Source organism: Enhydra lutris, unplaced genomic scaffold (assembly GCF_002288905.1).
Source record: "Enhydra lutris kenyoni isolate GAN:26980312 unplaced genomic scaffold, ASM228890v2 scaffoldscaffold15, whole genome shotgun sequence".
Classification (NCBI taxonomy): Eukaryota; Metazoa; Chordata; class Mammalia; order Carnivora; family Mustelidae; genus Enhydra; species Enhydra lutris.
Window position 1 is genome coordinate 47650863 of NW_019154099.1, and position 23008 is coordinate 47673870.

General features: G+C 42.5%; 1 protein-coding gene across 1 annotated transcript in view; it reads right to left on the minus strand.

Annotated features, from left to right (window-relative positions):
• The window catches only part of LOC111147121 (dopachrome tautomerase), a 29493-nt gene extending 12148 nt beyond the window's left edge, over positions 1-17345 (minus strand). Inside the window, exons 1-6 of the mRNA XM_022503024.1 lie at positions 16882-17345; positions 8353-8652; positions 6194-6294; positions 5901-6067; positions 4482-4661; positions 2570-2705 (exon numbers count right to left, since the gene is read on the minus strand). Coding sequence (XP_022358732.1) covers positions 2570-2705; positions 4482-4661; positions 5901-6067; positions 6194-6294; positions 8353-8652; positions 16882-17176 — 1179 coding nt within the window. The 5' untranslated portion in view covers positions 17177-17345. The remainder of the gene's footprint in view (positions 1-2569; positions 2706-4481; positions 4662-5900; positions 6068-6193; positions 6295-8352; positions 8653-16881) is intronic.
• Between the last annotated feature and the right edge of the window lie 5663 nt (positions 17346-23008).

Here is a 23008-nt window from a genome sequence, read left to right on the forward strand (position 1 = left end):
TCAGGTGAAGAAAATTCTGCAAAAAGAAGAAAAACCATAAAGTGTTTGCTTGCTACAATACAATCTATACTAGATAATAATTTAAATTCAAAATGCTGGCAAAATAAAAAGTGACCAGTGGTGAAATTTCGTTTTTGAATTGCTTTGAAACCATCCACCCAAGACACACGACCCTGAAGACAAACAATGTTAAAATAGTTTGAAACCATCCATCCAAGACACACAACCCTCAAGAGAGACAAAGTTAAAATAGTAGTCGATCAGTTAGGTATCTGTAAAGCAGAGACATTGTAGGGGTTTAGCAGTTGGAATACAAATGTTTAAGATGTCTAAAGGTTCTAAGCCAACTCTGGCGAACTGTACTTAAGGGGGAAAAAAGCAGCCCCAGACATCCTGGAGCTGGCCTGGCACGGTCATCACCATTACCCCGGTGTTCTGCTCCGGGGTAAACAATCACGGAACATCAACATCAAACAAGGTCACTCTATGATCCGAATGGATCAAGACAAAAACAAAACAACTCCATGTTTGTGCCTGAATGTAGACAAAATACGAACATTGTCCAAATCCTACAACACCTAACATGAACAGTAGCTCTTCCCCAGCTAATACAAGCAACTGCCTTTGCTCTACCAATTACTAAAGATTATTGGGGTACAAAGTCATAGAATTGCCCCTGCTTCCTGACAGCATCCAACCCAGAGCAAAGTCCTGCCTCCGTGCACCCTCCCCAAATCAGCTAGCGCAAGCCCAAATCCTTTCATTCTTTTCTACCCCTGAGCCACTCGATGGTTCCCCAGTCTGTCCCAACGACAAGGAATACACACTCCTCAGTCTCGTGGAACCATGTGGAACCGTGTTCCACTCCCAGGGTTCCTTGCGGTCTTTGGCCGGAGGGGGCTGACCAAGGACAGCAGGGATAGCACGGCCCAGGCCTGCACCTCCCCTGTTTGGTTAGTCTCCAGAGAGTGCCTTGGTGAACAGAGCTTGGGACTCCAACATTTACAATCCCATGGTTGAGTTCCTTTCTGGTTTTCCTTCTGTTTTTAAAGTTATCAGGAGAGAGATCAAAAGAGTTAGTTCATCCCACTTTGATTTTTGAAGAGCTGTGAGGTTCCTCCGTACCAACAACAGCTCGCTCCCTCTGTACTGGGTGTATTTCCTCTCAGACATACGAAGCCAGATAATAAATTAAGGCACACCAAATGTGGTTTTTCTATTAATTTAAGACATTTGCCATTTTTTCTGTCCAGCCCTCCTACCCCACTCTCCATCCCTCTTCTGACTAACACAAACTTTCTTCCCTGCAGGGAGTTCCCCAAAATGGTAGATGCGGGGTTCACATGCATGCTGGGACAGCAGGAGAACATGTGACCTTGCTCTGGCCAATCAGAGTACCTCACTTCCTTTGCCACACTGATTGGTTCATAGAAGGCAGGTAATCCAGGCCTGGCCAATCCTGGGACGGCTCTCTGTTACTATGGTAACATGGCTGCTTCTAGCCCAGCCTCACGTGCTAAACTGGTAGTGTGCACATCTGCGGCTGCAAGTGGTTAGCTCGTTTGCCATGAAGACAGAGACAGAGCTGACCTAATTTGAGCCACCCAGATTCAGCAATACCTAAAGGCAGCAGCACTCCTCAGTTTCCCAGTTATCTAAGTCAATAAATTAATTTTTTATCCTAAATTAGTTTGAGTAGAATCTACTCCTTTGCAAACAAAAAAGAAATGTATACCCGCAAGTTTGCAAACCGACCCAAACCAATTTTTCTGTTCTGCACTACCAGGTTCTCTTATACACATGGTGGTCTTCTGCCCTTGGGGGTGGGTATTGGCCGTGGTCCTCACTATCTCCAGTAAACTTGTTACTAGGTGGTACCTAACCATGAAAGCACGTAAGGACCAGATTCTGGTAAACCTACATTGACTAACAACTAGACACAGAAGGAATAAAAGAACCTGCTCTTGTATAACCAGGGAGGTCCACACCGTCTTCTGACAAGTGTCATATGTGGAAGATTCAGTCCAAAGTGGACACAATAATATTAGGACGGCAGGAGCAGCTCCATTTTAGGCAGAACGCTTTGTGAAGTGAGGAGTTCAGTACCAAACACCAACAGAGCTGTGGACTTCGTGTGCTGTTCCAAAGGTGCCAGGTGGCTGGGCTTCATGCGAGGGTCACGTTGGTTCCATCACTCATCTTCAACATCAGGCATTTTATTATTGAAAAATTATTATCATTATGCTAATTTATTATATAAATTATGCTAAATTGTAATGTGATTTATAATATCATTATGCTAACTTATGAATCCACCTCTAGACTATAAACTCCTGTCTGGTGTCATTACAAAACTAACCATTTCTAAAGCATGGGTTTCTGAAAAGGGGACTTTAAATGCCGTCTAACCAACTCTAGGGCATAGAATAAAATGAATTTAACGTCTGAATACATCCCATTGTCCACAAAGAGAATGAAACACACACCAAACCTTAATCTTACCAAAAAACAAATAAATCCAACATCTTGCATAAAAAATTTTTCACCTATTCTGAGCCCTTCAACATACCACAAAAATAGGATCGTTGGCAGCAGAATGTGGCAAAGCGCTTGTCCCATTCAAGAAGGAATGAACCAAGTTATGTAGGCTCATCACATGAGAGTCCAAGATGCCGTTCGCTTTATCAAACCCTTCCAGAGCATTCCTGAGAGAAAATCAGTATGTCAGTGACAACAGTTACAATTGATAAAGATCTCTTTTTATTGTTTCCAGCCTAAATAACAGTCTTCTGACTTAAAGTGGGATAGGGACATGGAAAGCACTGTCATAGCTAATTAACTACAAATTAGTCCCAACTTTCAATGCTCTTCTATAGAGGGAGGGAACTCTTAATCATTGCTACTTCTGCACCTGCTCAGTTGGACTGTACCTCTTTTAGACACTGTGTGACATTCTTTACCTTCATATCTCTCTCCCATGCCAGATTCTGAAGTCCTAGAGGACACAGACTGTGTTTTCTCCAGATTTTTATTGCCAGAGCTTAGTGCCATGCCCATCAGAAATATATTTTGAATTAACACATACTCTCATATTCCCATTTCTCAACTAAATAGACCTCAGCTTGACTATAATATATTCAGCATTCTAAATGTACCCCCAGATTCCTCTTATCCTTATCTTTTTCTCCTCCCCATTTTCCGGAAATTCAAACTGTCCTTCTCCTAACTCAGTGATCCTCAAATTTAAGCATTCATGGGAATCACAGGAGAAATCACATGGGACTCATGCCCTACTTTCAGAGTTTCTGATTCAGAAGGTGTGGGCCGGGTCTTCACAATTTATGTTTTTAAGCAGCTCCCAAGTGGTGCCAATTATGGTGATCTGGGCCCCCCATTTCCATAACCACTCCCTTAACTCAAATCAATAAAGACTTCAGTCCATTTTAGGATTGCCTGGGTGGCTCAGTCGGTTAAGCATCTACCTTTGACTCAGGTCATGATCCCGGGGTCCTGGGATCAAGCCCTGCGTCGGTCTCCCTGCTCCCTCTCCTCATTGCTTATACTCTTCCTCACTATCTCGGTCTTTCTTAAATAAATAATAAATAAAATCTTAAAAAAAAAAAAAAAAAGAAGATTGTGTTCCATTTCAATAGCATTTTTACTACCATGAAGAGCAAATGTATGTTCCTTTTCAAACAATCTTAAATGTCAGCCTTTATATGATCCTTGACACTACTCTGAGAGCTGTGTCCAACCCCCGCACAGACTTTGAATTCTGCTGCACTTGGCACAGCTCTGCATTTTTCAGTTTACCTCCAACCCCGCTCCACCCCAAATAACCCACCAGCTGTATGATTTACACACAGGATAGAGAGAATCTGGTTTGGGGGAAGACCATGAATCTATCCGTCGTGTCTTTCGGGAGCCCCATTCATCTTCGCTTAAAAATCTTATTTACATCCGTACTTATTTCCCACAATTCTGAAAGTTTTTTTAGAGGGAGAGATTTATTCATTGGCCTTTCCATTTCAAGTATTGTGATGTCATTGCTGTGTTGTAGCTTGAGCTGCATTTGGTCTACAATACTTCTCTGGGATCTCGGACTTTGATATTAAGGTCTATGGCTGATACATTTAAGAGAAAAGAAAAAGAAAGAACATGAGCAAATACTTGTTTAAATACTATATTTAATGAAGTACCTGATTCTGAACACTGTACCTATATAGGCCATAGTTAGAAATACCAAAGATGGTTTTGAATAGCTAATTAGAAAATATTAAAATGACACTATTCATTATAGTGGGTGGTTGATGACTTTCCTAACACTGGTTCTTGTTATCCTCACTTGTCAAGCCCTTCTGCATTACTTAGCCTTGTACGTGACTCCCAACATCCAGATTTCCTTCTAGTTCATTACAACCACAGGCATGAAAATCTTAAAGTATTTTAAAATGCCATCTAACAGAGTTCAGAGCACCAACCTGAAGCTGAAGGTCGAGTTCTGGAAGAAAGGGGGGCTGTCAAACTTCTTAAGAGATAGACAATCTTGTATGTCTTTTAAAGTTGGCAATTTTGCACTGTTCAGTCCCACTTGATTTCTTCTTAACAGACCTTCGTAGGTCCCATTACAGAGAGTGACCCGGCGGTTATAGTCATCCAGGCTAAGGGTTGTACGGAGAGTGAAAATGGTATGTTTTAATTTGTGAATAGTGTCATAACTTTGGGCCAAACCAACCAATCAAAATCTCAGTCATGATAAAAATTTTATTACAGTGATCCATCCCACCATGTTGGAGAGCACTATCCAGAAGGCTGTAGGAAAAGCTCAGTGTGTAGAAGAGGGAATCCCTGCTAGATTGGCCTACACCCCCGGAAACACATGAACACCCAGATGAGAGGTGTGTTCAAGGAAGCTTGACAAAGACACAGGGCAGGGGAGCCAGAGCCAGTATGATTGGGAAGAAACAGATAAATAAAGGAACACAGGGGGCACTGGGGTGGCTCAGTAGGTTGAGCATCTGTCTTTGGCTCAAGCCATGATCCCAGGATCCTGGGATGGAGCCCCGCCTCAGCCTCCCTGCTCAGCTGGGAGCCTTCTTCTCCCTCTCCCTTTGCCCCTTCCCTGGTTCATGCTCTCTCTCTCTCTCTCTCACTCTCTCAACTAAATAAATAAAACCTTTAAAAATAAATAGATAGATAGATAATAAAGGAAAGCAGCAGGGACCTTTCTTTGAGATATGTGCCCAAAAAAGAAAAAAAAAAAAGGAAGAAATTTAAGGAGTCACTGAGGACAGGATTTTCCATGGGTTGCAAGGCTGGTCATTTGCTTATATGTTTTTCAGTACTTCTCTGCTTGGGGTGTATACCTCTGCCTCTTAGAGACTTCTCTTGACTCTCTTCTTGGCTTCGCACTTAGACCTGTCATGATTCTTTTCACATTGTATTGGAATTTGTTTACAAGCAATCTGCCTTTGTAAATATAAAACGATATCCAAAAGGGAAGTTCTATTTTATTCATTCTTGTATTATCAGTACGATTACACTGCCTGGAATACAATCAGTACGTAAGAAAGGTTTGGCCGAATGCAGAAACTATTTCTAGTTTTAAAACGGTTGATCTAGAAATGATAACCAAGCCCATTGGATTCACCAGTGTGATTTCCAGGCCTCTGGGTTTTTTTGTTGTTGGTGGTGGTGGTTTGTTTTGTTTTGTTTTGTTTTTTAATAAAAGGGCTTAGAATTTTTTTTAAATCCCACTTCCCTCAGGAAAATCATTTTCAGAAACATGTAAAAAGAACCCAGGATGCACTGGAAAGAGATATGCACAGCCTTTCTCCGTCTCTCAGACGTAGGATAATATGGCCTCTGGATTTTCATTGCAGGTAAACGTGTACCATTACCTATCACAGACAATTTCCCAGTTGGAGAATCTTGAGTTCTGACTAATTAGAGTTGGATCATCTTGTCTTGCTGCCCCAAGCAGTTGGTCCGTACATACATCACAGTCGTTCCTCCCGGTGGCAAAGTTCCAGTAGGGCAAAGCAAAGGACTCATTGCCGATAAGTTGCTAAAAGCAAAGGGCATGCCTAGTTACTTAACATCAAATACAATAAGAAAGCATATAAAACAAAGACTGATATGGGTCTTGGCCAAACACAAAACTAAAAATACCAAATGCAGAGTTTTGACCAACCTGGAGATCCCTTTCCAGCCACAGCAAATGGTACCGGTGCCAGGTAACAAACGCAGGTCCTTGATGTGAGAAGTCTATGGCCTTGTATGGGCGCCCTGGTCCTAAAGCAATTGGGAAACATATTAAAGATCATGGAATAATATTTTTTAAATGTGAAATCTTACCCCAGTGGGATGTGTCTGCGGAACCAGTAAATCCATGCTGTTCTAACTGAAAAAAAAAATTGTTTTTGTCATTTATCGCTCTGAAAACAACAACAGTGACAACAAAACGATTTCAGAAGCAACTAGCACTTCTAGGGTAAATTCTCCATCTTTCGAAAGTTTGATTGTCCTCAGAGGTCCAGACACCTCTAGGTCACTTTCAGCTTTGAGAATCCCTGTCAAATGCTTAATTTTAAAGTAATATTTCATTAAGATGAGATAAGAGTATCCAAAGGATTAGATCATTAAGAGCTCAATGAAATATGTTTTCAAAAAACATTTTCTAACCTACTCCTTCCAGATGCACACATTTATAAGGGAGGGATTAATTAATAATAAGGCAACTTGGGCTGCTCTTAGTCCTCATTCAGGCATTTTTGTCACTGAAAAGAACTTCGATGGATTTTGCCTCCACCATCAGTCAGTTACAATCACCAGCTGACAAGCATGGTCGCCAAGACTAGAACAGAGAAAAGTACACTCAGACCAATTTTGCTGGTCACTGGAACCGCCAATTTTAGTGAAAAGCTTTGGGCAATTTAATGACCCCCTTCCTGCCCGTTCCATCCTTCTTCTGCTTTCATAAAAGCTTTCGATGGTTATGTAGAAACTTTAGCTAACTTTAGTTCTTTTTCAAAGTACCTATAATAACTTCAGACAGCTGAACAGACACGAATATAAATTTAATTCCTAGGTATGACCAGAAACTATAGTCTTCCTTCCCTCCTGAGAGACAACCCTCTCATAAAGCAAAAATTCCTCTGAGTGATGACAGGAAGACTATAAAGGTTTACAGCCAGAAAAGCCTCCTTATCTGTCCATAAAGAAAGACAGATGCTTACCTGAGAGGCAAGATTTTTAAGGACTCGCACTGAGGAAAGACATGCTATCACTTGCTGGTGGCTACGTAGTCCTTTTTAATTCAGAACAAAGATTAATGTTCCCCAAATGAACTAATGAGGCAAAATCAAACAATGGGGAGCCAGTGATAAACACAAGAACAGACAATTCCAATGAGAATCTGACTATTCAAAGGGAGCTTGATGTCTTCATTCACCCTGACTCCAACAAGGGGCCCCAAAGGTGGGGATAAAAGGTATAGCCAAAGAAAGCTTCAGGATTCCAGAGAATACGACCAGGAATGGATCCCCATCCCTCTGGAGTGAGCTGATGTCTGTGTGATCCCTGACTGAGACATATCCGAGGGCATAGCTGGTCCTACAAGATTAATGAAGTTCTTAACAAACAAGGCCCCATTCCAAGTCTTACACAGGCCCTGACTGGGGGATCTAGAAGGGCAGGGCGCCATTTTCTCAGGCATCCACTGCAACGGTTCAAAGGGCTAATTCAGGAGGAATTCTACATTGCCAGAGCAGCTAATGCTCTTCCATGACAATACAACTCCGAAAATACCCAAGGATCCCAACAGCGAGACACCATTTACACGCCCCATGAACGATGACGCAAAAGTTTAAAGACTAACACATGCATGTTTAATGAGATATGCACTTTCCACACAAACTCTCTAATTCTGCACAAAGAAGCTTCATGTGCTTTAGCACATGTTCTGTTAATTCCTCTAATTTGAGGGGAAATGTCAGAGAGGGCTTCCATGGCCAGATTTAGACATGTTTTCTTCTGGAATCAAAAGGAATTTGCCTCCGCTTCACCAGCCTTTGCCTTTGAAGATTAATAGCTTCACAGAGGAGAGTTTAGACTTTGAACCCATCACACCAATTCCAGGGAAAAACATTTTCCCAAATGTCAGCCAACGTACTGGTAGAATGTTCTCCCTCCTTGCTTCAGGCAGCATTGGATAATCATCTGATTTTCGTAAGCCTAACCCTTCTTGGGGTTGTTCTCTTGTTAATTAACTTGCCCGAAATTACTTCCCCACCCATCCCCCCACAGCCCCAAACTATAATAATATACCCTCGGCTGAGGGAAATAACCCACCTAATAGCGTATCTCTAACAGAGTAATAATGGAGCCACACGAAGAAATCGTATATGCTGCAGTTGGCGATCTGCGGCTGGGTCCCGTTGGGCCCCAGCAGGCCGAGCCAGTGCTGGGTGGTGATCACGTAGTCGGGGTGCGTCGTGTTCTTTGCAAGGTCTAAGGCATCCAAGAACTGCTCCCTCTCCTGAGCCGTCAAGGAATGAAGATTTTTCCGAATAACCGGGACTTTCCTCTGACTGCAGTCATGGCCGGTCCAGCCAAACTTGCAGCCCCCACAGTTGTAGCCAGCAAAATGTCCTAGTTTATTTTTAAAAGAAAAAAAAAAAAAAGTGGGGGGGGATGGAAGAGGGAGTCAGTTTATGTAGCTTGGAAGAAATTTCTGAATTTGAAGTCTGGGCTAGAAAGGAGGAGAGGAGGGAGGTGTTTGCAGGAAGGTGAAGGAAGCCATTTTCCTACACTTCCTCTCCTCTTGAAATCTCCAAGGATGGGAGTACTAGAGTTCCTTAGAAATACTGCCAGCAAGAAAACAATATGAAAGGTGTCACAAGCTGTCATGGGTGGACCGTGTCCCTTCAAAATTTGCAGGTTGAAGTTCTAACCCCCAGTCAGATTCAATATGACTATATTTGGAGCTAAGGTCTTTCAAAGAGGAAATGAGGTTAAAAATGAGGTCGTTAAGTGGCCCCCAATCCTGTCCAATGGGTGTCCTTCCAAGAAGAGGCAGTTTGGACACTAGTAGTTACAGAGGGAAGACTATGTGAAGACCGAGGGAGAAGACAGCAGCCAACAAAGCAGGAGAGAGGCCTCAGGAGAATCCCACCTTGCTGACAGCTCGACCTGGGCCTTGAGGTCTTCAGAACCGGGGAGAATGAGTTTCTGTCTCCTTCCCACACCCCGACCTCCGGGCTGCCCAGCAGTCTGGGATGGCAACGCTGCTGAGCCCTGCTCTCTCTGGCCCACACAAAGGGCCCACACAGAGTGAGTGGCTCATTGACTTAGAAGAGGAAGAGAACATTTGCCAAGCTCAAGGTGGAACCAAAATAAATGGGCTGATTTCCAGGGATTGAGGGGAAATCTGACGTACAAAAGCTGGTTTATTTCACAAAGGAGAGAGTTAAGACAAAAATCGATGGAGGCTGGCAGGTCATAAAGGTGAATTAGCTGCCACAGTCTCAGGAAGTGCAAATCACTGCAGGGCTCCCCCCATCCACGGCCCAAATGTCCCTGCTTTCTCAGCCCAGGGAAGAAAAACTAGCCCTATGAACTAATAAGCTCCTTCCTGATTAGCATCTAAAGTGGGAATTATTTCAGCTTGTCCTGGACTTTTCCCTTTTTAGCCTTGATTACTGCTTTTGGTATGACCAGCCCCTCATTCCCTAGGTGGTGATAAGTTAGAGAGTAAACATTTAAATATTTTTAGAGCAAAATGTTGAAGCGAACAGGGTCAGTAATGCTCATCTCCCAGGGGATTAGAGGGGTTACTTAAAGCGTTAAAATGGGAAACCAACTCTGCTTTCCTCCTCCCTCTCCCCCTTCTCCCCTCCCACTCCTCCCTTCCTTTCCTACCTCTCCCTCCTGCTTCACTCCCCTCCTCCCCCTCCCTCTCCTCCCAGATCCTTTTACTAGCTCTCACTTCAGTCCACAGCACTTTTCCCTCATCATCTCCTTAAATTCCTCTTTGCCTGGGTTACCACTCCTGCTCTCAGCCTCACGATGGGTGGTCTACAAGGTCATCCTTGACTCTACATGTCAGGGTCAGATGTTCCTGCCCTGAGCTCCCCCCACCCCGGTACCTTACACAACCCCTCCACTGGATTCATCACACCAGCAGTAATTATCTACTTGTCTCAGGTACGGGCATCCGGAAGGCATTTATCCCACTGTCTAGGCTGGTGCTTGGCCTTGTACAAAATGAATATCTGTTGACTGACTAAAAGAAACATAAAGCCAAGTCACCACGATATGCACTTTAAAAATTATACATTCTTATTCATAGTTGTACCTCAATAGAGCTGAAATTTTTTTGAAAAATTAACTAAAAACAAAAACATATAAAGCATGTGACAGATAATCCAATAGACATAAAAATTCTTCTTCCTCTTTCTCCCTATCCTCGTGGATTAGGAGGAAAACCGGTCCTGTAAATAATTTTGATAAATGGTAAATACCAAAGCAGAGGTAAGGAAAAAATACTATGACCACAGGAGAGAGAGGATTATTTGAATTTCTACAAAGAAAATATTACAATAACATGAAACAAAATGACTAGCATTTGTATCATGTAAAGAAAAATACCCGGGCCTCCTTTTCTATTAAACCAGTGGATTTGGGGATCATTAAAGAAAATGTCATTAAAAATATCATGAGTAAGAATTTTCTTAAGGTAATTTATTTGGGTTCTATGCTCCTCGAAAGACTCAAAATATCCTACCTGTCCTCACATAACTCAGTTAGCTGTAGTCTTCTATGTTTTAACATCATATGAGAATGTAATAAAAAACACTTAAAAGGAAAAAATTCTACTAGTCCCAAGGCTGAAACATGTTTTGGAACAGTTTCAGTTAAACATTTAAATCTACATTGATTATTAGAGGGAAGCTACTAAATAGAAATTATTTATAAATATTTATTGAGCAACCGAGTACCCGAATACCAGTACCCAAGTAACCAATACCAAGTACCCAAATGTCCACCATTTCCCTAGAGCCAGATGAGTGAAGGGGAATACAGAGCCACAGCTTTACAATAAGAGAGTGAGGGTCTCCTTCCAAATGCTAAGAAATTGCACACCCCAATTTTAAAATGATCGATTCAATACATTTCTACATGTAAATGCGTAAAACTTGTCTCCGGATTTTGTCGAAGTTGAGTAATTTGTAACTTATGTCATGAGTTTTAATATTCCTTCACTTCCTTTACCATAATTATTTTTGGTTGCTAGAAACAAAATGATCAATAGCTAATTATCTCCCTCCTTTGTTTATTCAACAGATAATTTATCAGCACCCACAGCCTAAAGGGCCGTCAAAGCTCCGCGTGCCTCTCTCTGTGCTCCCACTTGTTTCGTTCGGAGAAGTTTCCATGCTTGTAGGTTTGGATTTCACTCTTTCAAGCCTGTCAGATTGGGATCAGAGTTCTGCCTCACAGAGTCAACGCGGAAAACAAGCAGCTTAACATATTAAGTGCTTAGAACATTGTCTGGTACATAATAAATTCTATATTGATTGTTGTTATTATTACTAGATACCACTTAGAAGCAGGATTTTTTTTTAAAGATTTTATTTATTTATTTGACAGAGAGAGAGATCACAAGTAGGCAGACAGGCAGACAGAGAGTGAGGGGGAAGTAGGTTCCCCACTGAGCAGAGAGCCCGATGCGGGACTCAATCCCAGGACCCTGAGATCATGACCTGAGCCAAAGGCAGAGGCTTAACCCACTGAACTACCCAGGAACCCCGAAGCAGGATTTTAAATATTTGTTTTCATCTGTCTTCCTCATCTGCTATACTGTGGACACCTTAAAAACCATGTTGTGTTTTTTCCCCTCTTTGTACCTGAAGGGCTAGCATCACTAGGGCTAAATAAATGTCAATCAGGTAGGTGAGAAATGAAGCAATGAATAATGGAATAAAAGGCTTCAGGTATGAGAAGATATATGTAGATATAAGGCATCATGGCTTCATCCAGGAGATGATGGACGTGTGTGCCATGAACCACCAGTGCAGTTCTAACTCTGGGGACAAGTGAAAACAGAGGAATAAACCAAGCACCACAGAAGACAAAAGGCAAAACAATTAATTCTGATTCAGAAGACCAGAGCTGCCTCACAATTATGTTAACCAAAGACGTTTCATTTTACAAAACAATATTTGCCCTCAAAAAAGCAACATAGAAGGGCTAAGAAGAAAGAATTGGGATGGGGAAGGAGGCAAAACGGGAGAAGGGGATTAAGAAGTACAAACTTCAAGTTACAAAATAAATAAGTCATGGGGATGTAATGGACAGTATAAGGGATATGGCCAACACTATTAGGTAGGAACTTTTACTATGCAGTGTATACAAATGTCGGGTCACTGACTTGTACATCTGAAACTAAGATAATACCTTAGTTTATATCTTATATATTTATTTATTTATATGTTTATATTTGTTTATATCTTATATCTTAGTTTATATCTTATATCTTATATATCAGTTATAGCTCAAAAAATAAAAAAAAATATTGTCTGCCTGTGAGCTCGCCTATGACCCTGAAATGTACAAAAAAAAACAAAAAACAAAAAACAAAAAACAAACTTTTCCAGCATCTCTCCAAAAACTCTGCATTCAAGCCCCTGTTACATTTGGAGCTTCTAAACGTGGTCCAAAGTATTCAAGAAAATGCTGCAGATAACAGAAAAGTGCAACAACATGGAAGCCCAGCACACAAAACGCTTATTTCTCTAATTTAGATTCCCTAGTGGTTCCCTACATCAACTTGACCTGAGTCCATTTATTCCCCCAACCTACCAATAGCAGCACCAAAAAATACAAGATGGCCTCTTAGCAGAGATGGCATTTTCTTACTGGAAAATGAGGAGAGAAAGAAAACTAAAGGATCTGGAGATACCAATCTATCTACCATTGAGTATGTCCTTGGGCAAAAATTAAATTTAAAAAGACAAATTCGTAAACCCACTCAGGACTGGGCTAGGGTTAGAAAAGAGAGTGAGAACCGCCAAGCCGTACACGTTCCTACATGAACTGTAACACCTCAACCTCAGAAGGCTATTAGACTAAAGAAGCTTAAGGACCACTGATTAGTGAATTTACAAGGAGCTCTAAATAGCGTATTCCTTTTAATTAGAGATTCTATTATTTTAATAACAATACTTTATACTCACAGGGAGCCTTTCATCTACAGAGCTCAAAAAGATTTTACAAGTGCGGTTTCATCATTATCCCCATTTCAGAGATTGGAAAAATGGAGGCACTTAGTCACTTGTACAAACAAGAAGCTCTCCAACAACTGTTCAAAAACTATTTGCTGTGCATGTTTTCCAAAAGTCCAAAAACACAGCTGCAACTGGTATGTTCTCAGAAACGCCAGCTGGCAAGGGAGACGTAGAAGGCAAAGAGCTAATGCCAAGGTCTCCTGAAATTCAGGTCCTCCTGACAATCAAGGTCAGTGGGTTTTGGGTTCAAATTTATCCCTCCAGAGAACAGAGAAGTTCTCTCTAGAGGATTTGAGCCCATCATTTGTGTGTGTGTTGGGGGGGAGTTCCCCTCCAGATTTTGTTATTTCTCTTTGTTAGGCTAATGTCTTTTACCAGCTTCAAGTTCGTGAAGACTATGGAGTATTTTATTTTATTGTGGTATGAACATTTAACATGAGATCTATAGTGTTCATGCGTTTTTAAATGTACAATACATCATTGCTGACTCTAGGTGCCACGTTGAACATTAACTCTCTTGAGCTTGTTCATTTTGCCTAACTGAAACTTTCTGTGCACTGATTACTAACTCTCTCTGTCTCACTCCCTGGGCCCCAGGTAACTAGCATTCCACTCTTTGATTCAATGAATTTGATTTTAGATACCTCATATAAGTAGAACCATGCCCTATTTGTCTTTGTGTGACTGACTCATTTCCTCAGTGTAAGGCCCCTCAGATTCATGCATGTTGTCACCCACTACACGACTGCCTTCTTTTCTTTAAGGCCGAGTAGTATTCAGTTGGATGTATATACCACTTGGCTACAATGTGGAGAAATTGGAATCCTTGTACACTGTTGGTGGAAAAGCAAAATGGCCCAGCCACTATGGAAAAACACAGTATGGAGCTTTCTCAAAAATTAAAAATAGAACTACCATATGATCTAGCAATTCCACTTCTGGATATTTGTCAAAAAAAACTGAAATCAGGATCTCATAGAGATGTTAGCACTCCCATGTTTATGGCAACACAATTCCCAAGAGCCAAGATGTGGAAACAATCTTAATGTCCATTGATGGATAAACGTCTGTTTATTCTTCCATTGCATTAACAAAGCTCAGGGTCATCATTACATCTCTTCCTTAATAAATTTTGGTGACCTAGAAAAATCCCAGGAGCCCTATTTGCAAAAAAAAAATTATGAGGATAATATAGAGGAGAACTTTGGGGTTTAAGTTTTGGGATCAGGTTTAAATTCTGAAAACTGCTTCCCAAACCAGGAAATGCTACTCTTGGAAGGCAAGCAACTCACTCTTTGGGGGAGAATAAGCTGAATGAACATCCTATGTCTGGCCTTGGGACACATGACACATCACAGAATGGTGATTACTGTTTATAATAAATTGGTTTCCAGCTCAGCCACTATGACTTGGTCTGATGCCCTGAGACTCAAAGAATAAGACCATTGAGCCAATATAAGTGGAGCCAACCAGAGTTGGTATGGAAAGAGCTATGAATGAGTCTACACAGACCAAATCATAGAGGACAGAAGGAGAGCCATAGGCTGGTAGTTGGTCTCAGGAGCAGCCATGGCCTTGACAATGGCTGGCAATGGAGACCATAGGCACTGAGAAAGCTCTGCCTCCTTGGACTGGCCTATAGACATGTGAAGTCCTTAACAGTCTGGACATACAGGTCAAACCCTCTTTCTGACCCACTTCGCCCTAGGTATGTGTTTATCCTCCTCTGAGCCGGGGGGATCCCTTTTCATGTTAGGAAGTAGGTCACTGTGACTCCAACTTCCTGTAACTTTTGGAGAAATATTATAGGCGCCTTCTGGGAAGGGAGATTATAATTATCCCTTCTATTTGGCCATTCTCTGTTCTCTCCATCCTCACCTTTAAAAAACAAAAGGAAAAAACAAACAAACAAACTTGCTAACCAGGTCAAAATATAAAGTAGATGATGATAAGAAGAGCTAAGAGTTATGTCTGATTTGTTAATATCGTCTGCCTCAGGACTCCATAAATGGAGAGACCCAACCGTTGTAAGTGGTAGCACTCTATCATTGATTTGGCCTGGAAGTAAGTGTTCTAGAAGAATTTTTGAGTCATAGACAAAGAAGTTACTGTGTAGTGTGGTTTCAGTCACATAGGTAATATGAAACCTGCTGCTTCTCAGACAAAAGCCAGGAGAATCCAAGAAATAATGTCTATAGAAGACAATGCTCAATTAGCTCAGAAAAATATGAATAGTATATGTTCAGTATGCTATTGTCACAATGATTACCCAACGGAAAACTAACAGTTCCTTCGAATCGCAGAATTAACATGACTGCAAAATGATTATATAGCCAGAATTTTCTGCATGTTAAAACTAACACCATTCCTACATCAACATGCAGTCCTTTGTACACTTCCTAAGTTCACCTTTTTATATCCCTACATAGCCTCATTATCTGTATTCCCTATGTGCCGGCATGCTATAAGAATGTGAGCAAATAATAATAATAATTTATTGTTTTAAGATTTTATTTATTTATTTGACAGAGTGAGAGAGGGAACACAAGCAGTGGGGGTGGGAGAGGGAGAAGCAGGCCTCCCACCGACTGGGGAGCCCGATGTGGGACTCGATCCCAGGACCGTGGGATCATAACCTGAGCCGAAGGCAGAAGCTTAACAACTGACCCACCCAGGTGCCCCTAATAATAATAATTTAAAAAAGAACACGTGGCATACAGCCGGCTGCTGTATGTAGAAGAGAGGCCAACAGCTTTGCTAAAGTTGCCACGAGCGGTTTCTGTGCGTCAAATGCCCTGCCAGGATTTGAGGGTTTACGGCCCCTGTGCGTGGCAGCTGAACCCAGGCAAGCCCTACTGAAGACGACTTGAGAAGGCTCAGAAGAGCTCAAGGCATAAAAAGGGCGCAGGGATTTCAAAGAAACAAGTAATAAGAGAGCCCAAGATCTGAAAGAGGGACAACGAGCCAACATCCAAATGCCCACATGCAATCCAGGCAAGAGCAGAAAAAGCCATTGTTTTGCCAGGACCCTCCCTCCACAGTTCCCAGATGCCCTGTCCCACCCCAGCCCTCCAACTGCGGCAAAGTGACAACCCAGGCATATCGTGAACTAGCAAGAGGTACTCTGCCCAAGACCTGTTCCAAACACAAGAAACTCTGAGGCTAGGACCGTGGAACCCCTGCCTTGGGCGCCTGTCTTGGAGACGCCAAGGTTCCCCGCACCACCCACCCCCCTTCTACAAGTGCAAACCCATTTCAGAAGGGGAGGCCACGGAATCATCTTGAAAGGACTTGCTCTGAAGCTCGTTAGCTTCCCCCTTCCAACAAACAAGCCAATGGCATGTTGGCATGAGTTCACATAACCGGGCTTGGCCCACATAATACTCATCTGGTGGACTAGAGGGTGCGAAACGTAGAACCAAGTCATCAGTCTGACTCAGTTTGCTTCCTGTGAAAACCAAACTTGGCTGGCCACGGAAAGCCTCATCTGATAGTCTGAAGAGCTTCCTCTCGTCCTGAGAAGTGGCTCCTTTCCCAACAGGGGCCTCCCCACCTAGCTCAGGGCAGGGCCGGGTCTGCCCGCCTCCCTCACCTGTGCACCGGCAGGTCCGGTGGAAGAACTTCCTCGGCCAGCCTTCTCGGTCGTCCTGGTTGCGTAGGACGTAAGGACCGCTCCAGGGCTTGGTGTCGGCTTGCACCTCCGTGCACTGGCCCCGGCCCTCCTGGGAGCCACAGATGTTGTCGGGCTCGGGACCCAGCGACGGGCAGCACTCCTTGCTCATCAGGCTGTCCATAGTCATGCAGACCCGGGGGAACTGCGCGCGGGCTCCGGGCAGAAGTGCGCAGCCCAGGCAACTGAGCAGGAGCCCCCAGCCCAGAGGGCTCATGGCTTTGTCAGCAGAACTCCTCTCCCTTTCCACTCCCTGATTCCACCCTGCCTTTCTCCTCCTCTTCCAGTCCTGAGCTCTTGAACACTCGTTCAGTGGATTTTTGGTTTTGGGGATGAGGGAGTTGATATTGTTTGTTTTTGCGTTCTATTCCTCTCCCCTTAAAAAAAAAAAAAAAAAACCTGCAAAAAATCTGCTGAACCCACGTGAGTGCACGTGTGTACTCGCACACGCATGGGCTGTTTTATGTGATTCAAACAACTACAACAAATTTAATGCCATTCCAAGCGCCTCTCACAGCCGGATTTAACGAGGGTAGCGTTTCTCACCATCCTTCCCCAGTTAAATCAGGCTTTGCCTAATTGCGATAATTTACGGGGTACTGCAGTCATACTCCTTATTATACTGGTATTTCTAAACCCCTCCTTTCCTCCTTAGCCCGTAACTTTAATTGCCTTGAACTCAGTTCAAAAGCCAAACACCGTGCTGCCTTTATTCTTTCTGGCTTGCCAAACCACGGGGCCTCGTGGGGTTTGTGTAAGGGCTGGGAGAAGCCATCATTAGGGGGATTAGTGTTAGAGAAACCCTCATTGTTAGCACATGACCCAAAGGGCATAATGAAGTACATACAGTTGCTGGCTTTGTTTCAAAAGGGCAAAACCATCTTCATTATCTGGGCTCATGTGCCCCAGCCAAGCTTGTGACCTCAGACTTCCCAGGGAGTCAATGGACGCAGTGAGCTCCTCGTTGTTGCTAAAAGGCCTTTACAGACAAGCGTGCATTGCTAACCACAATTCACTCCTGACTGCTCCCTGACGTGCTAGAAAGACCACTGCAGGAGGTCACACAACTTCAGAAATAAAGAAACATTTATTTAGGGCTGACGTACAAGGAATTGCTTTGTTCCACAATTAAGGGCCCTCTTCCCTCCAAACGAGAATGCACTATTCTCCTACTCAGCTCATCTAGGCGGTAGATTTTTTTTTTTTTTTTAATTACCCAGGGTAGCCTGCCACCAGAAATTCAAAATTATAATTGTCTGATTGTAAGGAAGGCAGTGGGACCATGGGGAGCAAGGCCTTGCAAGTGACATCTTTTGATTCATGTTAAAGTTAAATGTTGTCAGGCTTCGGTCTGGAACACAATGCCTCCTCTCCCCGCTCCCCACCCCGGTGCTTCTGGGGGCAGTGAGGGGAGCGTCCTGATCGGTAGTGATGGCTGCTGTTAGAGCATCTCTTTACCCCTTCGTGGTGGAAACAGGCCTGATTTAGTGCCATCAGTGTCTGTGTAGACAGCCGACGTGCTCCGGTGGCGCCAGACGGTTTCCAAGAATATATCTGGGCATAAAGACAGAATGTTCCAAAGAAAATTCATAAGGTTAAAGAAACGTTCATATAGATGTTCCTCCCTGGTGCGCATCTGTGTCATCCCCATGGCATTAAGCTGTTGTGACTCATTAAATGGCAGTTCTCATCTCTGACTGTGCTCTGATGCCAGCTGAGACCCAAGCCCAGAGAAGCAAAATCTCTGTATTTGTTGTAAGTTCTCGAAGCCGTGTTAATGTGCCGCCACTGCTGAGAACCATAGGGTTAAAATAAAGCAGGGTTCCAAAGGAAATGTTGGAATAGAGTCAGCTGAAAGATGGATGTATGTTCATTTCCTGAATCACCATAAGCTGAATGCCTTAAAATAACAGAAATTCTTTTCTCTCATAATTCCGAAGGCCAAAGTGCCAAATCAGTGTGCTGATAGGGCTGCACTCCCTCTGAAGGCTCTGGGGAAGATACCTTCTTGCCTCTTCCAGTTCCCGGTGGCTGCCACCATTGCCTGGGTTGAAGCAGAATCGTTCCCATCTCCGCCATAGGGACATGACCTCGCCTCCTAGGTCTCTGTCTCTCCTCTGTGTGTCTCCTATAAGAACACTGGTCATTGGAGCAGAGCCCCCCTGGATAGTCCAGAATGTCCTCATCTTGACATTCTTAAGTTAATTACATCTGTAAAGACCCTCTTATCAAACAAGATCACGTTCACAGGTTCTAGATATGGACATGACTTCTTGGAGACCACTATTCACCCCCCACCCCATGTTGTGGGTGTAAAACTGGAATGATAGCAGAATTGCAATAGCTCAGAGTTGGAAGGGAATTTTAGAGCCTGTTCATTCAATCCGTGTACCTACTGATCCAGTTATGCCAACATTGTGCTGCTTTGGGATTCCATTCTATGTGTTGTGATGTCCTGGTTCCATAAGTATTAGATTCAAAGTTCTTGGATAACATCACTGACAGAGTCAACGACTCTCATGTCATAATAGCCCCAGGCCTAGGTCCTAGCATTACTTTTCTTTTATAACAATGCTTTCATAATAACTCACCAAGCCTGTGGCTTTAATTGCAAGCTATCGTGACTCTCAAATTACAACCCTGGCCCTGACCTCAGTCGTGAGCTCCTGATGCATATATTCAACTTCCTACTTGACCTCTTACTTGGAGATTTAGACATTTCTCGATTAACATTTCAAAGTAAAATTTTGCTCTCTCCACCCAATTTTCTTCTCCATTAGTCTTCTTCTCTTAGTGAAGAGAACCACCGAAATCTTATTAATGGTCTTTGATTCTTCTTTTTCCCACCTCCCCTGTATATGCTTCCCAGTGCACTTAGAGTAAAATCCAAGGTCCTTTCCATGTGCTAATCGAAGTGAGGGCCCCAGATCTACAACAATGTGTTCCTGGTCTGCATCAAAATAAATACAATAAGGAGAAAAATTGAGAGTCGGCATTTGGAAACTATCATGGCGATATGGCATTGCCACAATGTTTAAGCACATGATCAATGGACTCATCTCACTGAACAAGAGTCTAGTTAAGGAGTTGTCAGACTTGCATGGACATGACCTAGCAGCATAAGCTACAGACCAATCCCACTGGACTGCATGTTGGCCTGTGGCTGAAAAAAAAAAATTTCTAATTATTTTTTAAGTTCTTCACCATGGATAGTTTGAGCTGAACTGTCATGTAAGGTCCTCCATGATCTGTGCCTTACCCACCTCTTTCTCCCTCTTGTTCTGCCGACGTGCTCCGTGCTCATCACAGAGTACACCCATCACTCTAGTACTCAACCATGTCACATTCATTTCCATGCTAGTCTTTCTTCTGTCATTCCCTCTGCCTGGAATGTTCTTCTTCAGAATCCTCCTTGTCACTCGGGGGTCAGCTCAAATGTTAGCTCCTGAGAGAGGTCGTTCCAGACCACTCACTCTGCTGTGTCTACACCCAGCCACCTACTCTCCACCACATTGTGTTATTTTTCTTCAGAGCACTTATGACTGTTTAAAATTATCCTACTTGTTGGTTTAGTTGCTGAAAGTCTGTCTCTTCTATTCTGTCATAAATTTTAGGGGAGCAAGAAACAACCATGTTGCCTTTCCCAGTGCTAAGAATAGTATGAAGCAAAGAGAGGCTACATGATAACAGTTGGTGAGAAAACAACCTCAGTTCATTTTTTTTTAATGTTCATCAGAAGAGTCTCACCATTATACGGAATGACTCTATAGAAATTAAGTGTTATTAATTTGGCTATATAAAATAAATTTAGACTACTAAATACCACTATTATGTTAAGGGTTCCTTATAAGATTTGTCACACTACTAAAAGTGTTTGAAAATTACTGGTCCAATCCAACACTACACATTTGACCCCCACCACATTATCACCAACAACAAATTCCTTCCTATTTCTTATAAGATGTTAGCAGCGTCTGGTTAAGCACCTCTAATAAGGAGATTCTTTTAAGAAACAGTTCTAAAGGTTAGGAAATTCTTCCTTTTTAATAAGCATTTAATATTTAATATAATTTGAATTTAAATATAAATAGTGAAAATTTCTTTCACTGATGTTTCCAGCAAAAACCCTTGGGAACTTTCCCCACCCCACCCAGAAAATGGGTACGCTCCATTTTCCACAGAATTTTCTTCCTTATCTTCCCTCTTCTTCAGACTAAATTTCCTCAGTACCTTCCATTTTTCCTTCATGTGAAGAAAATCTTAAATTCTTCCCTAATTTTAAATCCTCCCTTTAGCCTATACTCTCTTTTTCTGGAAAATTCGGTTTGCCATTTGACTCCATGATGCATGTTTCCTGTAAGTTAATTCAATATTCCTGATACAACCTAAGTAAAGATGACTGAAAAATTAGCTCATGAGCTTTGCCTGACAGCCACATCACTCATCAGTTTTGTATCTGTTAGCTTAAGCTAAGTCAGGTAGCAATTAAGACCTCAAAATCTCATTGGCTTGTGAAACAATGTCTCCCACCCATCAGCTCCGGTTACTCTCCACATTGCCTTCTCCCCAGGACTCAGGGTGAAGAAACATCTTTTCCTTACTCCTGATACTGCTCATCTTGTAATAAAGAAGTCAACAATGGGCCACTCCTTGAAACTAGTATACCTTGCTCATTTCTGCTCACATTCTATTGGCAAATGCAAATCTCATGGCCAAGACTGCGGCTCTCAAAGACAGGGGTTCTGTACAGAGAATCCATACAGGGAGGGTCAGCAAGTATTTTATTGCATGTTAAATCCACTTAAATCCCTCCTCTTCTTTCATAAAGCTTTCACAAAGCTTCATCAACGTCAAGTGCCTCTCCTATCTCCATTCCCTATTTCTTTCCTCTGGACTTCCTTTGGGGTCTGTATTAGTTTGCTAGGGTAGCTATAAAAAATGGCACAATATATAGAAATCTACTTTTCACAGGTTTGAGGGCTGGATGTCCAAGCCCAAAGTGCCCGTAGGGTTGGTTTCATCTGAAGCATCTCTCCTTGGCTTGCAAATGATTGTCCTTTTGCTGCCTCTCCTCATGATCTCTCCTTTGTGCACACGGGCCCTGATGCCTCCTCATGTGTCCAAATTTACTCTTCTTGTACGGACACCAGTCAGCTTGCCTTAGGTCCCTAACAGCCTTGTTTTAACTTCACCTCTTGAAATGCCCCCATGTCCACATGACAGTCACATTCTGTTGTACTGAGGATTAGGGTTTCAACATGTTAATTTTGAGGGAACATGATTCAGCCTATAACAGGCTCAAAGCATGAGTTTACTTTTGTCTCTATTAAGTTAGGATTACCTTTTGATATAGGAAGGTGCCAATAGGAAGGTGTGTCATGGGAAACCACCAGGTGGGACTTCCAAGGCATTTTTGATGTTCTCTAATACACCTCACAGTGCCATTTTTTGAGGACCCAGGGGAAAGATTTCTCACAGGGCTCAATATTCAGGAAAGCTATGCTTCCACATAGCAACTAGCTTGGCCTGGACTTTTAGACCCCACGGATCTTACAATGGTGTTTCTTTCCTTGCCTTGGTCAGTTATGAAGCTTAGAGCCAATTCACAGCCCCCATGTCAAGCAACAGATTTACACACTATTTATCTAGTTTGATATTTTCTTTCCCACATGTTCCTGGATTCTGGGATTCTTATTTTATCCCTTTGCAAATTTATGCATTTTTCCGCCTTTCTCAAATCTCTAAATATCATATATATATATATATATATATATATATATATATATATATGCTTCTGTATAAGTCCAAAGGTAAGAAATACCCAGTCAAGTCATTGTTTGTTAGCAAGCCAAGGGTTAGAAAAGAATTCAAAAATTCTCAGACATCTAAGAACCAAGCCAAGATAAGCTAGAAAGATGTTATGTCATGAGCATAACTGTAATTAAATATTGCCTTATTTACAAAAGCCAAAGTCTTTGCTAGACACTGAAGAGCAGAATCCAGGAAGAGATATCTCATGGGCAGATTGAGACCATTTGTGGCTGGCGGA